A 25003-nucleotide genomic window follows, 5' to 3' on the forward strand; every position below is an offset into this window, starting at 1 on the left:
CCTGCTCTACGATAATGCCCCTGCACGTTACTCACATGCTGCAGTAAGGTGTGCCCACAAATGTGGCTTTGAAATATTGCTGCATCCTGCTTATTCCCCTAACCTTGCACCCTCAGATTTCATCCTCTTTCCTGCCCCAAAGTCCTTTCTTTGTGGAAAACACTTTTTTGATGATGAGGTGATTTTTGCTGCAAAGTTGTGATTTGAAGGACAGTCAGAGGACTTCTGCAAAACTGGCCTGTGGAAGTGTACTGAGAGGTGGCAAAAATGTCATTTTTGTCTGTTGGCTGTTGAAGAAGTGCAATACCTGGAGTTTGACCCACAACTACTTCTGGGTCAATACGCATCTTTTTAAACCCCCTCATAATTATCTAAAGAATTTAAGGAATAATCACCTAGCTCATATTGATTAATGTGTGTGTGTGATACATCAGATATTAATGATAATTTACTTTCGGTTGTCATAAATTAAATCACAACTTCTATTGTTTTGATAAGTTCTGTATAGTGGTAGTTAGTAAAACCATTCATGCAAGATCACAGATTGTTATCTGACATAACTTATCTAATTTTCATTTTTGTAGTCATTTAAATCACATGTATACTGATATAACTTTTGTTTTCCTTAGGATCCTCCTCTAAAATTATATTACAGACCAAGAGTTGATCTGGGATGACCAGTTATTGTTTATTTTCTTCTGTACATAGGAAATTAAAGAGAGAGAGAGAGAAAGACCTATTTACTGTGCTTCTTTGACCAAACTCATGTGATTAATTAATGGACCTTAAAAGACGTTTTGGCCTTCATTGGTCCCATAGTGTTCTATTTTTATTTTCAAACTGAGTTGAAGAAGTGCTAATAGTGAGAGAACAGAGAAGTGCAAGACCTACTATTGTTACAGTTTTGTAATAAGACAGCTACAAGATAGACCACTTATGGAGAAATTCCAGGAAGTATAAATCAAATTTTATATTTTCATGCAAACTGAAGATTTGATATCGAAAAATTAGAATATGAAGATAATAGTGTCATCGGGTTATTTAGTTTGATGGCAGTTCCAACAGATTACATTCCTAAATGAATTGTTTCTGAATATATAACCTTGGGTTATTGTATCTCTTGTATTTTTCTTAAATTATGGCTGTATACATTAAAGTTAATTTCTGTTAATTTGGATTAAATTTATTAGATTACACGTTAAAGATTTTAAAACTCAAAAACCTGTAAGTGAAGCAAAGGAAGTAGTCAAGAAAATAGCAAGTGAACATGTAGAGTTCAATTTTGCAAGGCCACCTTCTATGCCATACACACAAGCACAGTTTTTATTAAAAAAAAAAAAAAAGTACCCAGTTGTATGCAATAATTTTACAATTATCAGTTGTGCAAAAGTAAAATTAATGATAAAATTTAAATACCCAAACTGTAGAGTGAAAATCCATGTTCCAAGTAATGTTTAATAAGTGTGTGTATTTATGATAATAGTTTGGATGTTTATTAAGTATTCAAATATGTTTTGCCTAATTTAAAAGATAATTTCCTAGAAGAGGAAATTCTTGTCAAAGTTAGCACTTTGGTAAGAATTCAATTAAAGAGATTAAATAAAATATAGGGTGCAGTTATATAAGAAATCTTTTTAATTAAAAATTATCCAAATTATAATTATTTCATTATAATAGCAATTTGTGTAATATACATACAGGAATTAAACCATTAGATGAAATTAATATAGGTTTACAGTTGAAACTGAAGTTATCAAATAAAGGAGCACATCTAAAATTTTTTGAATATTAAAACACAGGTGTGTGTGAACTAGTGATTTTTATTTTGTAATATTAGTAAACAAAAGTTTACTAGTATTACAGAAGTAAACAAAGTTAGACACTTTATGTAACAGTGTAGATAGTAGTTTTAAGTTCTTAAACTAAGTTGGCTAAATGAGCTCCCTCAAATAGTTATGCAACTTTCTAAATTATGCAGTTTTTTTATGCACACTGACAAGTTTCAACATTCACTCTTGTAGAATCCTCTTTTAATTCAGTGATGTTCAAAGGTCAATCACTAAAAACTCTTTCCTTCAATTATCCCCATAGGGAAAAGTCATTTTCACTGAGGTCAGGGGAAATTTTGAGGTGATTAATTGAAGCAGCATTATTGAGAAACATTTTATGTAAGACTTCAAAACTGACATAGGTAGTTGTGTTTCTTGGTGCGTTGTGTTTATTTCCAACTAAGATATGCTAACATTATACATTTTTCGCACCCTGTATAGTGTGTTGGTGTATCTCATTGGAAATAGAGTTCTGATCTCCTACGCTTGAAGCTCATATTGTAAAAACATCTGCAATAAATGAATGTAATATTGTGCATTTACTGTTGCTACATGCTGCTGCTCCTTAAAAGAAATAGGATCCTGTTATTCTGAATATTGCGGCTCTGCACCATACTGGAATCTTTGGACTGTGCAACAGTTTTTCATTTAATTCTCTAGGATTTACTTCAGACCAACTGGAATGGTGAGAAGATCTGAAGGAAAGAAACAAATAATTGGCTTGTGAATGTTGCTAAATTAAGAGATTCCACAGTTAAACAGAGTGATAAATAAAACCCTGTTACATTGTATTATGGAAAATTTCAATAGAAATTTTCCGTGATACGATGGAAAAAAGATTAGAAAGATGCCTGGCTAGTGAGGTAGCACATTTGCATGACAGCTTTTTTTTTTTTTTTTTTTTTTTTCCTCCACAAATTTGTTAGTTTGTTCAACTGATAATTCAAAATATAAACTGCTATTTCACCATTCCACACCATGTATAATGGTCTTTAATTTGAGGTGGGTTTTTTTCCCCCCCAATCTCTCCTGAATAGTTGAAGATCATCCAAGTAAATCCTCAAAATCAGGTTTTTTTTTTTATTTATTTATTTTATTTATTATTATTAATTTTTTTTTTTTTTTTTTTTTCATTACTGTTTTCTGAAATTCTTAGTAATGAAATTTGTGTGTTACATTACGTAGTTACATATTTAATAACTGTGTAACATAGTTGTTTGCGTACAACTTCTTGCATGTGTTAAATCATGAAATTTAATTTATCATGAAATGTTTGCATATTTGGATCATTACTGTTCATAGGGAAATTTAATTCTTATATTAGAAATGTTGAGAAGTTGAATATTGCCTTCCTGCAATGATCTTCAGACATTGCAGTAGTATAGCTTGGCCATTTCAGATTGTGTTCCCATTCCCAACACAGTGTAAATATGAAATGATAGACGATTTTTTTTTTTTAAAGGTGATACAGTTCACCTATAAAAATCACTACATAGTTTCGAAGTTATGTTTTATTATTTAAAAGTTATGTAGCAATTGAGTTTATAGTATCACTAATTCACTCTTTCCTTATGCCACAAAAATATATAGTTGACACTTGGTGGGTACCAGAAGTTAACTCTTCACTGGCTCCATGTTAAAGAAGGAAAACCTGAATCTCAGTATCTGTGTATAGTTCATTGTAGCATAAAATGTTATTCATTCAAAACTACCTTACTCTAAAGATAATATTGATCATTTGATGCAAATTTTAAATATCATGATAATTAAAATAATTTTTATGCTTTATGAACTAATGGGAATCTGATTATAGAACTTTAATATTTTGATAACTTAAATGGAAGACATTTTCCTAGAAAATTCATATTGTATGTAATGATAGAATTGCAGAATTAATGTGACCAGATCGAGTATGCATGTACTTTTTCCTTAGAAATTTAATTTACTTGTTTCAGATATTCTGTAATTGAATTACAGGATATGTAGTATAGTATTTTTTTAATATTGAAATTATAAATTGCTCTGTTTCAGAAACGTGCAAGATTTTTTTTATTTATTTTTTTAATACTGTTTTTGCACCTGTAATTTTGGGTTAGAGATGGTGGGGAAGTTTCTTCATATAAAAGGAACTTTTTTTGTGTGTATGTGTGAATAAAGAAGGAAGCCTTGCATTAAATATACCTTTAGTCATTTCCTTTTCGCACAATATAGTGATTTGAATTTGTAGTATATTGTTGCTCCCATTAAGAGTTCTATACCAAAGTAAAACTGTCACATGTAACTGTTTGTTAGACATAATCCTTCCCTAAAAATAGTAACACTTTATGCCAGTAATTTTTTTCTTAAAAAAAAGTGAAAAGTAGAAACTGTAGAATGACAGTGTTAACTCAAGAATTTACAAGTGATATTTTGCCTCTCCTCTCATTTTTCATAAAATGTTACATATTGAAAATAATTCTTTTTTTTTTTTTTTTTTTTTTCAAGCAGGCTTGAAATGCACTTCAAGTTTTTTTTATTATTATTATTAATAATAATAATAATAATAATTTTTTATTGCATTTGCTTGTAGTTGCTGAAATTCTATGTTCCAAAGAAAAATTGGTTCAAGATCTATTTCTGGTGCAATTGTGGTGCATATGATGTTTATGTATTGTTATATTTATGCTTATAGAAGAATGTTTGTTTGAACAGTTGATCTCTTTAATATCTTTAATAAATTGAAAACAGTTGAAATTTTCATCTAGTTCACAATATGTTACTACCCTGTGAATGAATTACTGGTTTATATATACTGTTTCTTAAATTCAACTTCTGATTTTCAGCTAGACATTCATATGAGTCTCACCAATCAAATATAAGTGGAAATGAGCACAGATAAAATGTATAGAGTTATCATTCATGCCTTATTTATTTTCATGATATTCAAGGTAGTCATCATCATATATAATCGGGATATTTTGTAAATTTCCATTATTTTCTTGTAAAGTAAAACTTTGTTCTAAAGTACTTGAGGTGAAAATACTTTTGAAAAGTATTTTCACCTCCAGAAAGACAGTTCAATCGTGACTGTGGTGAATTTTTAAGAAATTAAAAAATGTTGTTTTGTGTATCTCTGTTCAGTTGTGCATCATTTAATTAAGTATACAAGGTAAAATACAACAAACACCAATTGCTTAAATATTGATGTACAGATTAGGTGGGAAAGCTGTGCCATTCTTATTGGACAGACTTCTGCCATAAAAACCTGATGTTTTTATATATATATATATATATAATCATTGTACTTGAAGGGACCAAGGTTATAAATGGGAGATCATATCTCCTTAGTTATACAGTACTTGTGGGAACTATCTGGTATCAGATCCAGTATTCATGTATCACCTTGTGGTGGAACCTGTTAGTCGAGAGCCACTATCAGTTGTTCATTCTGCAGTGGCTCTCAAAAAACAATGGTAGGTTGCCAGTGTGGGACCAAGGTGACCAAATTGCATAAGTTACAGACTAATTTCATATCGCCATGGCTGGACAAAGCAATTCAAACTCGTGATGGCTGGGGTGTGAACTGGGCCAACAAAGTCCCCACTGTGCTTATGGGAGGGGGGGAACCATGGTACAGTGCTAAATATGCTATTAGAACAACTTTCACGATAGATAATGTTAGAAGCTTAAATAACAAATTGAATTAGTAGATTAACTAGGAACAATAAATGTTCCTATATTCCTAAATAAATTCTGGCAATTTAACTTATAATTATTTAGTTGCAGCTCCTCTGTATTTATCAAAGATGATAAATACAGAGGAGCTGCAACTAAATAATTATAAGTTCGTTTATTCTGAGAGTAATAAACAGTGTAAGAAAGTTCAGTTGGCAGAGAAGCATTATCTAATAGAATTATGTAGGTAGAATTAAGATGGAAAGTTGGGCAGTGATTGTATATATATGAACCATTTGAGGGGTCCAGAAAAAAAAAAGAATGAAATAAATTAGTTCTTTAATATTATCTTAGAAAGAGTAGAACCACCTAGATTTTTATTTAGCTTAAAATATGTGAAATTCTTTTGTATCCTTTGTTGCTCTTCCTTATTTTGTCATTTAGAACTTGACTTTTTTTCTTGCTACTCAGTTTTCTGCAGGCTACACCCAAGTTATGATTTCAGGAAATTGCATATGACTGTGAAATATTTAAATATTTTGGCCTATAAAACTTAATCAGTGAGTTAGCCTAGAATTAATTTCAAATGTTGAATGGAAGAACAGGGCAAGAGCTAACAGTTTGAGGAGAATGACAGATGTCATTTGGAAGAAATGTAGGACGTAAGTGATGCTGAGCCCAAAAAACCACATAAATGTGTACTACTAACAACCAGCATTCCTCAACTGCTGATTTCCTTTGATAAAACAAAAAACAAATGTACAGTCTCAACATGGTGAGACTGCACATACAGAAATCAGTTCTATGGAATGATGTCTCACTACAGTGTTCTGAATTGTATGTACCCCACATTCTGGCAATTTTATGGAAACGTCCCTTACACTTTCCACCAAGGTAAATCACCGATTTTAAAGGAACATCATAAATACGAATGAAAAACACTTTTCTATTATTTAAACCAGTGCTAGTGTTTTCTTTCATTTATTGCCAGAATGTGTATTATCATGCTATTTAATGACTGTATATCATGCTATTTAATGACTGTATTAGAAGATACCATTTGAAAATAGCAGTGCACAGAACAACTGTTACTCAGTTGAACATCTTTTAGTTGAATTGGAATACAGAATTGTGTCAGAGACAATACCCCACCCAGATTTTTACCAAAAATTAGTAGGCCTATTATGCATTGAAGCAGGTCCAACAGACTTAATTTCTTTCAATAAGTGCATGTTTTGTTCATTCTGTAGTAGCTCTGGAAGTCTGATGTTAATGTTAATCATATTGTAGACAACTCTTTGCAGAAACACTTAAAAGCAGGAAGGGGTGGATTGTAAAGCATATTTTAACACAGGTAAAAAAGTCTTGCCAAGCTCTGTTAAAAAGGAGGATGCACCGACAATTTGTGATAACAGGAGGCCTTTTGAATTGGCCCATCCTAATCATGTAAACCAATGCTTTTTCAGTTGGCAATTTTTCACATGTAAGGTGGAAAAGAAACAAAGTTGTGGCAGTGATATATTTGTATATGACATTGAAAGTAACAACAATATGGACAAACAATTCCACAATTTATTTTTGATTTAGTCAAAAAAATATGTACGTCAATATTAGTTGCTGAGGCAGTATTTCCCCCACCCCCACACTGCCTAGAGGACCCAAATTTAATCATGCAGTGTTCAGTGTTATGTAGTAGTATTATGAGTTGCTCCAATAATAGTGCCACCTGTCAAATGCCCCAACTTTTATTTCTGAAAATGTCATAAATTTTCAGTGACTAATTTTAAAAAAAGTTTTTTACATATTAGTTACCAAAAAAAACTTCCTACTTCCATTCCCTTTAATAATTTCTCTGATTTTTCATTATTCAACATACCCACTTCCAAGACACCGAATGAGGGTTTCTACCACTAATCACTCTGGCTGAAGAAAAATTTTTGAAAATCTATCCTGCAGCCATCCTTTTTATCAATTTAAGTTTGTCCCCGTTATGTATGTCATCTGAGAAAGAGTAAAGATTGCATTTAGTTTATGCAGTCCAGTAAGCCTTTAACACTTGAAGTCTCCTCACAGGTATGTAATTTCCAGATTTTGCAATTTGCAGAACTGAAGTCCTCTGTAAGAGTACTCTTTTGTACCCCTGACTAATCTGGTTTCACTTCTCTGCAGCTGTTGCAACATATTTGCATGCTTAAAATGAATTTCTGTACATCACCGATAGAACTCTAACTGTCCTAGCAACCTGTATGCAGTGCTCAGAAAACTTAATGTCAGGCTGCACATGTACCACAGTCTTTTTCAGTCTACACTACGTGTTACCACCTTTGTTAAGCAGTTTTGTGGTTCTGATTAACTACCCTCTCAACTTTGTCATGGAACTTTGACAGCTTCCATTGCATTACCTCATTTAGGAATATAAACAAGTCAGAGCACTGATCCCTAAGGGATTCCACATGCTACTGCAGTCCACTGATGGATATTCCCTGTTATCTTGACACAATCTAATTTATTCAAGTAGGTGTACCCTTTGTAACATATGCCATCTTTCTGATTATGGCGTAAATAGTTTAATCTAGATCCTGCAGTCTTCGCCATTCTTGTTTAATGATGATATAATTCTACAGTAGTCACCTGTGGGATATATTGCAGTAACCTCTGTTTTGGATGTAGGTGCATTATATCATCTTATCTAAGTCTGGGTCTTCTATAAATGCCAGGCACACATTCATTGTTGGATTGGCCTGGGTTATTTGTTTATTTGTATGTATCTAATCTAATATATGTATATTTTCCTATTATTAAACTTGTCACAATCTATTTTTGTATACGTTTCGCTCTGAGCAACAGTAATTTGGTATTGATCTTAATCGATGCATTTGTTTATATGACTCACAAATGGGTTAACTTGTTGCAGCATCTCATCTGATTGTTGCATTACTTTGGCCACACACCCTTGGTTTGATTGTTTTTCAAGCCATTTTTCTTCAGCAGAATTGAAAACATAAAGTCCATATCCTGTCTTATTTTCCCTGTTTGGATATGGTGAAACCAGATGGTAAATCTAGCCATGTGTTCTAAAACAGTATAGGCCATTTCCAGGTGGTAATTTAATCTCTGTGCCCATTCATGCCAATGCCATTGCTGAGTTGTACTCTTGTATATGATCTCTGTAGTTATTTGCTTTATGTGTATCCCCTGTAAGCAGCTCTCATAAGAGTAGATCTCAGACAGTGGGTCAAGTGAAACTTTTCCATCATGACAGCATTTAGCGTATTCGATGTGCTTAATTCATGTCCCCAATATCTTGCATTGCAATACTCAGTTGTAACACGTATTTCCTATGTCATGCTCTTCCACATTAATTACAGCTTGTTGATTATTTGCATCCAGTACTTGTATTTCATTAGTCCTATGGTGTTTCGCCCATCTCATTTCCGATCGTGCTTCTCTTTCTTTAATGTTTCCTGTCCGTATTTGTAGTAGAGTATTGTTTCGGTCTATTAGATCTCTCTCCTAATGTTTCATTAGCATTTCTATGTTTTCTCAAAGTTCTCACACACTGTCCAGCCATTTTTACACTTCTTAAAATTTAGAACAGTTTATTAAAATTGAAGACATAAAATAAACATGCATCGATAGCTTTCAGGCATAGGTTGCCTTTCTTCAGTCGAAAAACGTTAGTACAAAAAATAAAGAATGTCTGGTATGGTGGTCATGCGAGGTGAATGGGTGATGGCAACAATTAGCAGTTGGAAAATTATGGCAGCATACTGAAGCATTTTATATACAGGGTGTCCTTAAATGATGTTTCCAATTTTGATATTTTATTCGGAATTACTTTAGTTACACTCATGAAACATACCAGCTGGAAGTTTAATTCAATAAGTTTATGAAGGTACACAGAGTAGTAAAGTTCAATATGAGCACCATGAATAACTCGAGCAATATCAGCAATATTCGATCAGCTACATGCTGTACTAAATTTCGCAATCAATTTTGCCAAAGGCCTCTGTGATCTGTACCTTCAGCTACTGCAGTGTCATTGGTAATGGAGGAATGTACACATTGTCCTTCACATAAAACCACAAAAAATCCATTGGTGCCCAATCAAACGCTGAGGAAGATGATCGTTCAGGTTTGAAAGTAGTGCTGAGTAGCAGGTAGAATGCAAAACTGGCAGTCGAGTGCCAATTTTAATAAAACTTGATTGAATTGATCTTTTAGCTGGTATGTGTTTCATGAGTGTAGTAGTAATTCTGAATAAACAGATATCAAAATCAGAAACATTGTTTACAGACACCCTGTATATAGATAACCGTTTACAAGAAACAATCAGAAGCCTTATTGAAATCCAGATGTGCTATGTCAAATTTGTTTCATCTAGTGACTTTATAACCACTTAGCAATTTACCATTCTTATCAAAATGGTCATGTATTGCATCTTTAACCATATATTCTGTTATATTAACCATTCACAGAAATCAAACTCACTGGTCTATAATGGATATCATGTGAATTGAGTAAGCATTTGCATCTGCCCAACAGAATAATCCCCGATTTTGATGGTCATCACATTAACCTGATTGTTGGTTGCACTTGCCTGCTGTCTTTTTTAGTATAATTGGATATAGACCATCTACCCCTGTGGTTTTCTTGATATGTTGTGTATTTTAACAGTTGAACTTGGCCATTTACCCTTGGCAATAATGTTTTGGTAATTGGGCAGGCAGGCTGTGACCATGTGGTCAGCTTGCACTGCCACAAATAAAGCGATTGCAGGTTTCATACCTGGGGCTTTGCGGTGTAAAGTCCCAGGTGTGGAACCTGGTGAGTGTACACAGTTTACACTAATAGCAGGATTGTTGATTATGCCACAATTTTTGATCTTTGACCTAGCATTAATGAATGACAGGTTGTTTTGTATTTTGTACAAAATATATCCCAACACTGACATATACCTGCTGCAGAATGTCTAATTCATTGGGTCTTTCCATGTGTAGGAAAAGACCCAATGAATCAGTATTGCAAAATATTCCTCAAGTACTCTAAGGAGACTACAGGTGGAACTGGTTGAAACCTTTTAATCTGTCTTACTAAACTCCCCTCCCACCCCCAATTCTTTGAGGACTCTTTGGTATCATCAGTAAAGATCCTTGCATCCCTCCTGTTCAAGTAAATTCCATTCTCACAGAAGACTAGCTGAGAACTTCCCTCCATAAATGTTAGTCTGTCAAGTTAATATGCAAAGTTGTCACTATACATGCTCTATCGTGTCTGGCAAAAATGTTTATATCCTCAACATTCTGAGACCTCTCCTTTGTGAGGGCAGTTTTCACCTTGGGAGAGAGTAAGAGGTTACCTGGTACTAAACAAGTACGGAATGGGTAACAAGAACCGCCTACCTTTCTCTTGAAATTGCAGCTTTGATTAATTCTCCTTCAGTTCTAAAGTTCTTGTAAATCATACCCTGTTTGCCGAAAAATATGATCAGCATTGCCTTGATCCTGGACTTCTGTAAGCGAACCTTTTTGGGTCTTGGTGATTTTAAAGTCCACTGCATGCTCTGATGCTTCGTCTCTGCATTGTACTGAAACTTTCAGCTTCACAATGCAGTTAAAGTTATGATTTGGTTCAAAGCGTGGATTAAGTATTCGTGTGATGACACTTCACTGTTTCTGCTCATCCACAAGGCTGTGTAGCAGATTTGCACAGACCTTTACCTAAATCACAGAATTTGATGAACCGTCTCCTTGTTCATACTCAGGTCATTATTCTAAGGATCAAACAACTTCGTGCCACAATATAACGAAATTTTGCAACTCTGTCCTCATTTTGAGAGGTTGACAGGTGTCAACTACTTGGGTCATTGCGAAAATCCTTACATCCTCTGAACTGCTGATAACATTAAAGCATCCTTGTACGACTTAAGATTTCATCACCATAAAACAGTTTTTAACGTTTCTGTTGTAGATATTCCCAGTTTAAATCAAAATTTAATATTAGTTTGTTTGCTCTATTGCAAAATCGTGACATGAAACGTTAGTGCTAACTGGTTACTTGCAACCTGTCAGCCTACTGGATAATCTGTTGGAGGAAGTTTGAATTACAACATACCATTCCGTTTATTTCAAACTCATCGAATATGACCGCGGCAGCATCAGTCCGAGAACTTTATCGCCACACCTCGTACGTTCTATAATTCTTGTACAGACCATAAGACAACCTCGTCCGTAATTATTCGTTTTCTCAAATTTAGGTTCATACAGATCCCACTAGATAAAGGTACAGGTAGTTCTCGACTTTATGAGTTAATCTGTTCCTAACGCGTGCTCGTAAAGCGGGAATTTATTTCACATAGACATATGAAATAGTCTATGTGAAATAAATAAAGGTTAAAAATAGGAGTTACGTTCTCAACAATGAAATTAGTTAGCTAATTAGTTGATGTTTAAACAATGATTGATTTATTCAAAGAAATTAAAACGTGGCCTGTAAAATCAAACAAATTATAATAGTAAAGTAATTATTTATGACTTACAAATTTTAAAGAATGTTTATTCTTCATCATCGACTAAATGCACACTCTTTGATCACTTATAATCGGCTGGGCACTTGTTGGTTTGTTGCAGAAGGAGTCGTCTTCTTCAAGAGGCGTTTTTTTTACAAGATAATCTTCTATTTTATTTATAAATTTCAATAGCATGCATAAGCATTTTTTAACGGCACGCAAAAATTGCAACTAACATGATTCAACTGGAGTAAAAAGTTTAGGAAGCTTTAAAAAAAGGAAAGAAGAGAAGATTCTGAAAATTTATTTATGTTTTTTATACGATTGAAGATTTCAGTAAAGGAGAAACACATTTCACCATAATATCGCAAAAAACAACACAATTCCAGCTATTGGTATTTTCGAAAATGCAATAACATCGAGTTTACTACCCGTTTATAATTGCTTGGAGTAACAGAAAAGCCCAATAAACCGGAAAGTACAAATTATTTTTATTGTTTTATGGTCGTGACCTCCAGAAATGTGGTTTAGAAAAATATCACAAAGGCTTGTAAAATTGATTCTTACAACGGAACATATGATAACGAAGAATGTGCAGTATGGATTAAGATCGGTTGAGGCCCCGGGCGCAGAAGAAAATATTGGCCCCTTAAAAAAAAAAAGAGAGAGAGAGGGAAAATAAAAATACGTTAACCATTTTTTAAAATAAATAAAAAATATTATGTACTATTAATGTTTTATTTCCAATAAAATTTGAATATAATATATGTATAATATAATTAATAATAGCATAATAATAATCACAAAGTTTTGAACTAATAGTTGAACATATTAGTACAACTAATTTGTTAGGGTTTTGCGTGGACCCTTCCGAAGTCGGGGCCCGGTGCGCCCGCCGTTAAATCCGCCTCTGTGAATGTGTAGTGCATTTTAATGATTTGAATTTGTAACTAATACAATTTACAAACCACGCTCACGACCTTTTATATGGGCTTAACGTAGTAGTAGTAGTGGCATGTGATGCAAGAAAGCATGTGTATGAGCTTATGCAGCATCAGCCAAAAAAAAAAAAAAAAAAATCACATCATTCCCTCCAAATGCCTGTCCAGTTCGTCCTTAAATTTATTCAACCTATCAACTTCCACAACGACAGATGGAAGTTTGTTCCAGCAATTAACAACCCGCTGGCTAAAGGCAAATTTCCGCACATTTATTCTACCTCTGTCTTTTCTTAATTTTAATTTATGCCCCCTTAGGTTCGTAATCTGATCAAGTGGAAGGATCTCATCAGAATTCAGCGCGCTCAACCCATTCAAGGCCTTATACACCTCAATCAGATCACCGCGCAGGTGCCTAGTCTCCAGCCACTGCAATTTGCAGAACTTAAGCCTCTCTTGGTAAGAGGATCCCTTCATTCCCCTCACCAATCTTGTTGCCCTTCTCTGTACACGCTCAAGTAAACCTACATCCTTCCTAAAATGAGGCCTCCAGACCTGTACGCAGTACTGAAGCCGTGGCCTCACCATTGCGTTATACAGAGGGATAATCACCTCCTTTTCCCTCCTAGCAAAATTCCTATATATCATTGACAAAACCCCATGATCTGCCCTGGCAGCCAGTCTGCATTGCTCAGAAAACTTCATATCTGACTGCACAATTACTCCCAGGTCTTTTTCATTTTCTACCACCTTAAGTGTAGTACCACACATTTGGTACGTTTCTCTGGGGTTACTTCTAACCCAGTACTTTGCATTTGTCATTGTTAAACTTCAGTTGCCACTTCTTAGCCCATCTGCCCAAATTATCTAGATCCTGTTGCAGTAGCACACTGCCATTACTGTCATTAACAACCCTGCCAACCTTTGTATCATCTGCGAACTTCAACATTAAGCCTGATATACCTTCATCAATATCATTGATAAATATACAAAACAACAGTGGACCCAACACCGAACCCTGTGGGACTCCACTAATAACATTAGTCCACGAAGAGTAGCACCCATTGATTACCACTCCCACTTAACCATCCTTTTATACATTGTAGAAACTTACCCTTAATACCATTCTGCTCCAATTTGTACAATAGTCTTTTATGCGCAACAGCGTCAAAAGTTTTCCTGAAATCCAAATATATGAAATCAAAATTATTTTTTGCATCCAGTTCCTTTGTAACCACATCATAATATCCTATCAACTTTGTCAGACAAGACTTTCCCTTAACAAATCCATGCTGTGTCTGAATTATTGCTGCAGCCTTGTCTAGATGATCCTGCAATGCATCTTTAACCAGTGACTCCATTATTTTACCCGGAACAGAAGTTAAACTAACTGGTCTGTAATTACTCGTGTCACCCTTCGATCCCCCTTTGTGAATTGGGGATACATTTGCACATCTCCAGTCTGTGGGAACCTCCCCTGAGTCCAAGGATGCTCTCATAATTATGGCTAAGGGTTTGCTTGGTTGCTTTGCCGCCTCCTAAAGGAGGCCCAGTTATATTAAAATATAACTGGATAGATCCCATCCACCCCAGGTGATTTTCTTATGTTAAACTTCAACAATTTCTCCTCCACTTTGCTCTCAGTTATTACAAAATCATTAAGTATCCTGCTACAATTTGATAACCTTCTGCCATTTTCAAACCTCAATAATTCCTCATGTGTGAATGTAGATGCAAAATACTCATTTTGCATCTACATTCTCGAGCATGACCTTTTAAGGTCATGCTCGAGACCTTAAAAATGACATTTTAGAGTGATAAATAGCTTAGTTACACAGCAAAAATTTCAACTTCTGAGATCTTGAAACGAATTACCAAAAAAAAACAATGTATTATTGGGTTCACATTACGATAGTTTAACGATACGATGGTGTCTCTGGAACAGATTAATATCGTAAAGCTGGGTACTGTTATACTGGGTGTTTTTATTTATTATACTTCTTGCTTGCTTATTAATCACTTACTTTCGTTCGTTCGGACTTCTCTGGACAACACATCTGTATGGCGGGACACTTTCCTTCCTTAATCATTTGTTCAATGATAACCCCAGTATACTCATGTGATTGTCTAGTGGTTTTTCATATTAGGACAATGATCTCGGCCCTCGGTAAACTATTCAAGGGAATAGGAACTGCAGCTTCGATCAGGCGTTGTGAAAATACTCAAACTCTTCCAATTATAGGTAGAAATTCGAGTACCCGCGGTATCAGTTCTATTATATAATTCTTTGCTTACTCATTCGTGTGAATAGAGGATAGGCCTGAGGCATATGTTTAAAACAAAATATAGTTTAATATACTCCACTATAGAATTGATACATGTATGAAAACTACTGCCCTAGCGGCAGTGACAAGCAAATCCTAAATCATTTGGTTACAATAATATAAACTGACTTTATGGAAGTATTTAAGAGTTCTTAGCATTTATTGATGTTTTGGAAATTAATGGGTTCTTCACATATGTGTTCTTCGTGTGGATACTTCATCTCAGGCAAGGACTAGCATATGACATAATGGTTGTACAAACATGATGGGGTCAATACTAAAAATACTGCACTATTTAGGATAGCATGCTTAAGATACATCATTTACCTATTGTTAATTTGTGAAACTGACAATCTAAGTGATGCGCTATTTAAGATAGCGGTATTAGGACATTTTACAATTTATCAATGCTAACATAATTAATTATATTATTGAGGAGTAAGGTTTATGTATAGCTGTGGGATGACTTACCTAAATACGGATGACTCATTCTACGGGGGGCGGAACTCGGTGAGGGGATTCCGTGCTTTCGCAGCCTTCCTTCAGGTTCTGCTATCTTCGCTTGCTCATTCTGTATCTTCTTGCGCTGTTCTTCAAGCTTCTCTCTGTACAGTCATTCTGTAACGTAATTCCCGTTTCCAAAAACTTACTGTATTTTTTCACTCTCTCTCATACAGACTTAACTAACCGACTGCTTCTACCAAAAGCCACCACAAAACAACCCCCTTTCGCTCATCGTCCACCAGGGTATATGCTCCTTATCGCATGAACTTTCGCCTCACACCGAGCTTGAACTAGGGTGGGACACTTTTCTCACGCGGTCAACATCAGACACACTGACCAGTATTTGTCAGGGAGAGCGAAGCTCGTATTTTCGTGGACTTGTGAACTTACTTCTACGTAGCGACTGTTATCTTCAGTTAGGAAAATAATGGCAAATTGAATTTATAACTGAGAAAGCAACTAAGTCGAATTTTACCATTCTATATTTGACAAGAAACTGATAGCGGTTACTCATGTACGATTGGCATTTATATTTTCTGCTGAAACGGTCAAAACAACTCTTTAGCAAGAAGGGGCACAGCAAAGGGGGGGGGGAAATGCATGGGAAACATCTGTAAATTAATATGAAAAATGTGGGCATTTTACACTCCTCACCACTACCGCTGAGGATTTCAGTCGGGGTACACAACTAAGACTGAAATTCTCAACGTCCCTACTGGGGCTTTGACTTTTGTCAGGGGGGGACAACATAAACATTTCTCCTCTTACAGTATGTAAAAGAAACTTAATTACTAACATATTATATGGATATAATCAAATAAAATACAAGACAAACAAAACAAAGCGTATAGCACTTAGTTCACTGTGTGGACTTAATGTATTCACACTTCTCAATGCTGTTCGCTCTCCACATGGAGGCCATTGTCTGCACCCATCTGTTGAGAAATTGTTTTTTTTTTTTTTTTTCTCACCACTAAAGTCCGTGCTTCAGTTAACAGTTTCCCTGGTTTAAATAAGTGAGCATTTTGAAGCACAACAGAAAACAGATCTGGACTTCCAGGCTGAAGTTGTCAGGCAGTAAAAGAAAAGTTCTTCTGTAGTCCATGATTCGGTGAGGTTATTCTTCAGCAGGCTGGAGACACACAAAAGGAGCTTATCCCTCCAAGGAATGTTCTGGGCACTGCTTTTGTTCATAGTCCTTACTTGGCTCACAGGCACGACATAAAACATAAACAATCACACAATTAGTAACTGTCCTTAGGTCATGGACACAAAGCATCTGAAGTTAATTAAGCAAGTACATTATAATTGTATACATGTAACTAAACATCACAATAACATAGACATGAACTAATAACTAAAATGGAACACTGCAACATACATAAAAGAAATATCATATATGTAAAGCTGATAAAAATATTAAAGTTAGGTCTATAAAATATATATATATATATATATATATATATATAATATATTTCTTTTGAATATTGTAGACCTTAGCAATCTCCTTACACAGAAATGAATGGAATTACAATCTCTTCTGTCTCCACGTTTGGCCTTGTCTTTCTCGGCTGTTAACACATGGCCTTGTGGTAAACCACTTTCACTATTCAGTTCTCAGGAAGAGCTTTTCTTGCCTTCACTAGACCGATGAATTCCAGCCACTGGGTGCAAAGGTTCACTGTGCGGACTGCACAGTGGTCCGCCGGGTGGTTCCAGGGACAATGAAAGGGATTGTTTCTTGCATCAGGCAAGAATTCTGGATCGGGACAGGAGAAGACTTTAGCATCCACCACAGTCCGGAAGGGAAGGGCCTCTTCCAGGCTTTGTGCCTTTCTTCCTCCCAAAGTTATGATCGTTTGGTATGGCTTCGTAAGGATGCTTAACCATGATCCGAAATGCCGAGATGCAAACGCTCCTGCCTTTGGGGTTGATGCAATATACTGATGGTCCCAACTTACTAGGGCAATCTCCTCTACTTTGAGTGCACTTTCTTGGTTACTGGCAAATAGAAAATCAATGACGATCCACTTCGAGAAAGGAGGAAGTGATCCAAGGGGGTGTGTCGTTGGTGACCGGGGAAGGGCAGGGTGCACCAGGTTGGGCGGACAAAGCGATCCACCATCCCAAGTCTATGTTTTGAAACCTGCACCTCACCTTTCCAATTTAGGAAACTTCTCGTGCCATGGTTCTCATAGTGGCAGGGAAAACGCATTTCCAGGGCTGCCTTAAGTTTCCTCCTCATGGGTTGAGACCGCCTTACTTCCTTTTGTTTCCGCTCTTGCTGGGAAAGCTGCTGCGGGGTTAGAATCAGCTCAGCTCCAGAAGACTCCTGACAAGGACTTATGGATTGATTAGGCGCTGGGATTTCCCTTTCTGTGGTGGTCACCCTCTGTATCCAACGTAAAGGTGCTAGGAGGAAGGTCAGCATTCTAGCGATGAGGCATCGTACAGACCTGTGAAACTCCACCATCGCGACTAAACAAGGACGGATAAACACGACTAGTTAGTGAAGAAAATACTTCTGTTTATGCATTCCATCCATCCTCTCTTCCATACTAAAGATTTGCCCCACTTACACATCTTTTCCTCCTTATACTTTCGAATCCCGGGTGAGGGAGTATTTGGTACCATACATACTCCACATTTACCTTTCATTCATTCTTCCTGCTCTCACTCACAACCTCAAATGTCACTTTCTTGATTTCCTTGCATACCTCTCCGAAGACGAATTACTCAATTCATTTGCAAAATCAAACATGCCATGCATGGAGAAAAAATAATATCCCCATTAGAAATCATTCTCTTATTTTAAAATAGCCCTTGATTCTCCTAATTAGCACAATGTTTTGTTTATCAGCAGTCTGGATTTTTGAAGGCACGAACATGAGTACACTACTTCAGCAATCTTGTTTCTGTTTTTTTTTTTTTTTTTTTTTTTATAGTCAATATTACCTATATGTTTTGTTCTATATTGATCTTCTTACATTAATGCACTATCACTTACTCCCTACTGTCATACATGATGAAGTTCTCATTAGTAGGTAAACTTTATTCAAAAAGAAATTATTGACGGAATTAGAATTCTGATTAATATTGTTTTGAGGATTTCTTTCCACAGTAAAGTTTTTTTTTTTTTTTTTTTTTAATATATATTATTTATATATATGTAGTACAAGAAGATGGATCCCAAGTCTAGATCTTGAAGTTCAGAAGTTACCTCCTATTCACTTAAATTTTTTTTTTCCTCTGGAAAGTGATAAAAACAACTAGTGACTGGGAGGAACCAGCCGTCCCCAGGCCAATTGCCCTATCCTCTCTCCAAAAGAAACCAAATATTATCTCCCTCTTGTTCTCCTTTTTTTTTTTTTTTTAGGATCCTCTCTCTTGACTTTTGGATTTCGATGTGCAATGAGAGAGAGGGAAAACAAAAAGTGACTAGGGGATTTCCGGACATTCCCTCAGCCACCTGTATCCTTCCTCTCTCCATTTTTATACCGCATAATTTCATAAAGTCTAGATATATTTGGTGGAGAAAGGTGTTTGCTTTAATAGTATTAGCTCAATGGTCATATTTGAATAGAATTCGGATACAAAATCTCTGGTTTTTTTTTTTTTTTCAAGGTTCATTGGAGTGGTTCGTGCTTCTGCGTGAGATTTATAAAGATAAATTAATTCTATTTTCCTACTTGTGCCATGTCATTCAATTTGCCATCCATTTATCTGGCTGCTGATAAAACACACTGCCAGAATCCAACAAAACTGATCAATTTCTTCACCTCTGTGGTCAGTTATGTACTTTGATCCTTTTCTTATCATAACTTCGCTTATCCCATCTCTCTTTCTCTTGAAATAACACAAGTGTTTTTTTTTCACATTAGTACAGGAAGATGATCTACTTATCTAAAATCTTGATCTCCTGATGTCATAAATTTTTTTTTTTGTACTGGTAAAGTGATATGTAAATTAAAAAGAAACCTTTTCTCAATGGTCTGACCACAGTTTAAGCAGAAATGCAAATTAAATTCCCAATCATTCCTCATTCTCTCCTCAAAAAAAAAGACTTGTGCTTGCTCTTCACATCTGCTCCTATAGTTCTCAGTATTCTCTGTCCCTTTCATCTCATGCATTATTATGCAGGGGATGTGTATACAGGTGTATATCCCTTCCTCCTTCTCCTATTTAGCTATTTGATACAGATTCGGAATCGAACCTTTTGTACATTGAATGCCTTACAAGAATGCTAAAAAGATTTTTTTTTTTTTCTGAATTTTCTGGTACTGGTTCTCAAACTGGTCGTTCGGTGTACACAACTGTCTTGCCAAAGCATTCACTTTGCTAGCAACTGCAATTATGGCTTGTTTCTCCTTGAAATCGATACACTTCGCTATCCTCACTTTAGTCTCTCCAGGCATCTCTCAGAATACCTGCCAGATCAGAACTACTGCCATCGCTTGGTCGAAGGTATCTCTCAGCAAGATGTGGACCCAATATCCACTGAACTGCTCTTTCTATCCTATCTGGTGGCTCGCTTTGGCTTGTGTTTGCTTGAGTGTTGTTACTCTGATCTGGGGTGACACCTCTTTCTGCTTCAGCTACATTGCTGGGAGTGTCAACCACTGTATCTGCTCTTTCCACTGAAGCTGTCTCTGGTACTAATTCCTCAGTTTGTGACTGGGACACCACAATTTCCTTTGGTGGGGCATGAATTACTCGGTCGCGACTACGTAAATTATATCCATGGGTCTGAGTAGGTACTTGCTCAGCTCCCTCAGGTCTCACTGAATGCTCTGTCCTTGGTTGGCCCTCCTGATTTCTTTGTGGGAGGGATGACAATGGGATTGATATGGGTAAGCTTGTCGGATTGATCCTTGTAGGTCGGGGAATTATAGGTGGGATAAGATCACAATCCTCCACTAAAGGTTCATCAAAGATCCATGTCTCTTTGGGCACTGATGCAGTGCTTGTTTGGTCTGGTGAATTGCTATCTTCTGATTCCTCTGATTCCTCTACTCTCAATTCGGGAAACACTTTCCTGTCAATAACCTTTGTCAATCTGTCCACGTGCACAATTTGTTTATCTTTAAGGTTATACAGGTGCTGTATTTCATAATTCACTAATGATGGCTGACTGATCACACGGTAGGGACCTGTGCTCAATCGAGCCAATTTCTTTGTAGTGCCCACTTTTATTTTAGGGGTAAAAAGATAAACAAGGCTTCCTACACGGATGTTTTTGTCTACTGCAACAGATGCTCTACGATCCTCTTGCCTCTGCACTGCCTCTTCCAGGTGCTGAGAGACGATTTCATAGGATCTGCGAAGGCGTGCACACAATAGTTCTGCATAGTTTTCCAAAGACGCATATGAATGTCTCTCTTTGGAATGCCATAAGTCGGAAGGCAACACCAAATCTCTGCCATACATTAAAAAGTTTGGCGATTCCTGTGTGGAACTATGGGTTGCCGCGTGGTACGCAGCGATTGCTAGTGGGGCCATGACATCCCAGTCCGTTTGAGACTCGTTCACTACATGAGACAGGATGTTTGCCAAGGTGCGGTTTAGACGTTCGACCTTTGCATTGGCTTGGGGGTGGAAGGAACTCGTATGAAGCTGATGAATATCTAGCTTTTTACACACCTGTCGTAACAGTGATGACATGAAGTTAGTGCCCTGATCTGTTAGGATGTATTTAGGAATCCCATGTCTCGAGATCACATTGTTTATGAAAGCTGTGGCCACTTCCTCAGCCTTCTGGGTATAAAGCGGGCTTACTTCTGCGTAACGGGTAAAATTGTCTATTGCCATCAGTAAATATTTGTGCCCTTTCAAAGTCATTGGAAGGGGTCCCAAAATGTCCAAGGACACTCGGACCCAAGGTGAGTTCTCATTAGGAACTCTCATCAGGGCTGCTTTTGCCTTAGGGTTATACCCTCTACGCTCCAAACACGATGGACAAGTCTCCACATAATTCTTGACGTCGCCAAAAAGGCCTAGCCAGAAAAAGTGTTTTCTAACCTTCTCTAACGTCTTGTGTAGGGCCAGGTGGCCCCCGCTGAGAAAACCGTCGTGACAGGACTTCAACACTTCTGCTTTCAAGCTGGTTGGAACTACTAACTGTTCACAGGGCTCTGAGCGAGTAGCTCCATGGTCAGGTAAAGTGTAGTGATACAGTATCCTGTCCTCACTCAGATAGAAGGAATCTGGGATTTTACTTGTTGCCTGTAGTGCTCCTTCTAATTGCTCAATTAACTCCTGCAAATTAGGGTCCTCTCTTTGGAGATTCCTAATCAAAGTTCTGGTTTGTTGTTGCGGCATGATCAGTGACTCTATGGTGGGATTTGCTGCTATAGGAGCAACTAATTCAGCAGTTTTGGATTTCTTAAGCCCCTTTTGTCTTTCCTCTTCCTCTAACACTGGCCTTGAAAGGAAATCGGCATTTGAGTGAAGTCGACCCGGCCTGTATATGATTTTGAAATTGTATTCTTGTAGAAGCATACTCCAGCGAGCTAATCTGGGGGATGGATTCTTTAAGTGAAGAAGATAGCTTAATGGTTGGTGGTCTGTTATTAGTGTGAAACTGGAGGCTATTAAGAATGGTCTGAACTGTGATACCGCAAAGACTATTGCCAAAGCTTCCTTCTCTGTGGTACTATACATAGTCTCTGCTTTCTTTAGTAGTCTGGAGGCGTAAGCGATTGGCTGTCTTTGATTTTCGTCAACTTGTTGCTCTAGCACAGCCGAGATTGCATAATTAGATGCGTCAGAGGACACAAAAAATGGTTTAGAAAAGTCAGGGTAAATCAATAGGGGTGGTGTGGTCAAAGCGACCTTCAGCTTGTCGAAGGCCTCTTGGGCGGCACTGTTCCAGAAAAAGGGGGTGTTCTTTTTTGTAAGTTGGGTTAGCGGCCTGACTATCTCTGCGTACTCTGGGACAAACTTTCTGTAAAATCCTGTCATCCCAAGAAACGATCGCACTTGCTTCATTGTTCTTGGCTCTCGACACTCTCGGACGGCCTTCACGTTCGCTGGATCGGGACGGACACCGTCCTTATCAATGAGATGACCTAAGTATTTTATTTGCTCTTTTAGGAACTCACACTTCTTTGGTTTCAGCTTCAGATCGTACTTTCTCAGGCGCTGGAAAACTTTCTCAAGCTTCGAAAGGTGTGAGGACCAAGATTTCGACACTATGATTATGTCATCTAAGTAAGCGAAAATGGAATCTCGTTGTAAATTATCCAAGACAAGCCCCATTGCTCTCACAAAACTAGATGGCGCGTTTTTTAACCCAAAAGGCATGCGCCGGTATTGTAGCAGCGATTCCCCTGTAGTAAAAGCTGTCTTGTGGCGGTCCGCGGGGTGCACTTCAATCTGGTGGAATCCGGCTTCGAGGTCCAAAGAGCTGAAGTAGCGCGCGCCTCCCAGAAGTTCAAGTATCTCACTCATGGAAGGGATCGGGTATGCATCGGAGATCGTCTTGGCGTTAAGTTTCCTAAAATCAATACATAACCTGTATCCCCCACCTCGCTTCTTCACCAGGACGATGGGCGCGGCATACGGAGAGCAGCTGGGTTCAATAATGTTTGAATCTAGAAGTTCTTGGACCTGGTTGCGAATCTCATCCTTTAGTAAAAAGGGGGTTCTATAAGCATTCTGTCTAACAGGAATGTTGTCTGTCAATTTAATTCTGTGTTGGATAACTTTTGAGTTGCCTAGTTGGGCTGGTGATTTGGCAAACACATCCCAGTATTTGGGTAACAGGTCTGATAATTGGTGTCTTTGATCGGCAGTCAGGTGATCAAGCTTAAAGTCCTCTATGGTTACTGGAGAAACTTCCCTTTTGCCTCTTTCCTGGCTCTTAGGGTTAATTGATTGAGGATTCAGGTTCTCCAGACACGCAATACCCATGCCTTTTGGAAGATGCAGCGGTTCCGCTGTTAAATTGGCAACGAGCACAGATATTTTCCCACTTTCGTCTACCTGGTCTATCGAATATTTCACTGCTAAATCATCCCGGCTTAAGTTTGAATTTGGCCCTGCTAATACTAGTTGTTTGGGAGGAGCAGCAAGCTGGTCACAAGATACTGTTACCACCTGTTCTGTGCTTGCTGGGAGCACATGTTTACATGTAAGCTTAGCAACTGTGGGTGTGGAATTCACCAATTGTTGCCGAATATCCTCTTCCCTCAGGCAAATCCCTAATGGAACTGATCGTATGATCCCTTTACCTAAGTCTAGGCTGAATGAAAACTTCCTTAATATGTTCAAGCCGAGGATGATATCATATTTGCCACTAAAATTTTTTGAAGTAACCAGAATTTTCTCCCTAAAAGTTGCCTTATCTAATTTAATATTAGCAGTTACTGTAGTGTGTATTGGCACAATATTTCCCGAAACTCCGGTTACAGTTAATTCTGGAGGTCTGAAATCTAACGATGTATCATTTTTAATTTTATTAAATAAATCTGCACTCATTAAAGAAACGCCAGCACCTGTGTCTAAAAGAAATCTAGTTTTAATGTTTTGTACAGAACCCAATACCACAGGTAGTTTAGTATTATCCTCCAGAATGTAAATGCCATGTTGTGTTCTGATGTCTCTGACTTCTGGCTTACTAACTTTACTAAAGTTAGGGGTTGGCAAAAGGGTTTTATTACATCGCGAATCCTTCCTATTAAGTTTAGAACCCCTTTTTAGTCATAAATTTCTATCTCTATCTCGCCTGTAGCTTCCAGTATTTGTATAATTATTTTGTCTGCCCTGAAATGTTTTTGGCCGAATTTGCCCCTGAATATGCTCATTCCTATATGTTCCTCTCCTTATCCTAGAATAAGAGTCTATATTACTCCTATTATGATCAGCATAATACATTCTATTGGCAGCTTGATCTCGATTTTCATTAAAATTACAATATTGATTATTAGCATAGGGCGTCCTAATTTTTGGGGATGCAGTGTACATGTCCGTTTCGTAATTCGTGCACGGGCGACTGCGGAAAAGTTGAGTGGGTTGATGGAAGCTCGGACGGTCGTCAAAAATGCGTCTTTCCCTTCGTTCGCGATTGTTTACCATATTTCTGGCTGCCTGCTGCCGGCCGTAGTATGGCAAGATTATGCGTCTTTCCGGGCGGTCAACGACCTCTGGTCTGAAGGTCACGTTAGCGTCGGTTAGCGGATCTACTGCGCTGTCCGAGTGGAGGTAGGTAGCGCCTAATGCTGCCTGACCGTGGGGAGGGAAAAATTT

At 37.1% G+C, this 25003-nt stretch overlaps 1 protein-coding gene across 1 annotated transcript in view; it reads left to right on the plus strand.

The window, feature by feature from the left end:
* The window catches only part of l(3)73Ah (polycomb group ring finger 3-like lethal (3) 73Ah), a 143563-nt gene extending 142627 nt beyond the window's left edge, over positions 1-936 (plus strand). Inside the window, exon 9 of the mRNA XM_090384801.1 lies at positions 630-936. Coding sequence (XP_090240927.1) covers positions 630-677 — 48 coding nt within the window. The 3' untranslated portion in view covers positions 678-936. The remainder of the gene's footprint in view (positions 1-629) is intronic.
* The last annotated feature ends 24067 nt before the right edge of the window (positions 937-25003 follow it).

This window comes from Mastigoproctus giganteus, chromosome 11 (genome assembly GCF_048544385.1).
Source record: "Mastigoproctus giganteus isolate SK-2022 chromosome 11, ASM4854438v1, whole genome shotgun sequence".
NCBI classification, from domain to species: domain Eukaryota; kingdom Metazoa; phylum Arthropoda; class Arachnida; order Uropygi; family Thelyphonidae; genus Mastigoproctus; species Mastigoproctus giganteus.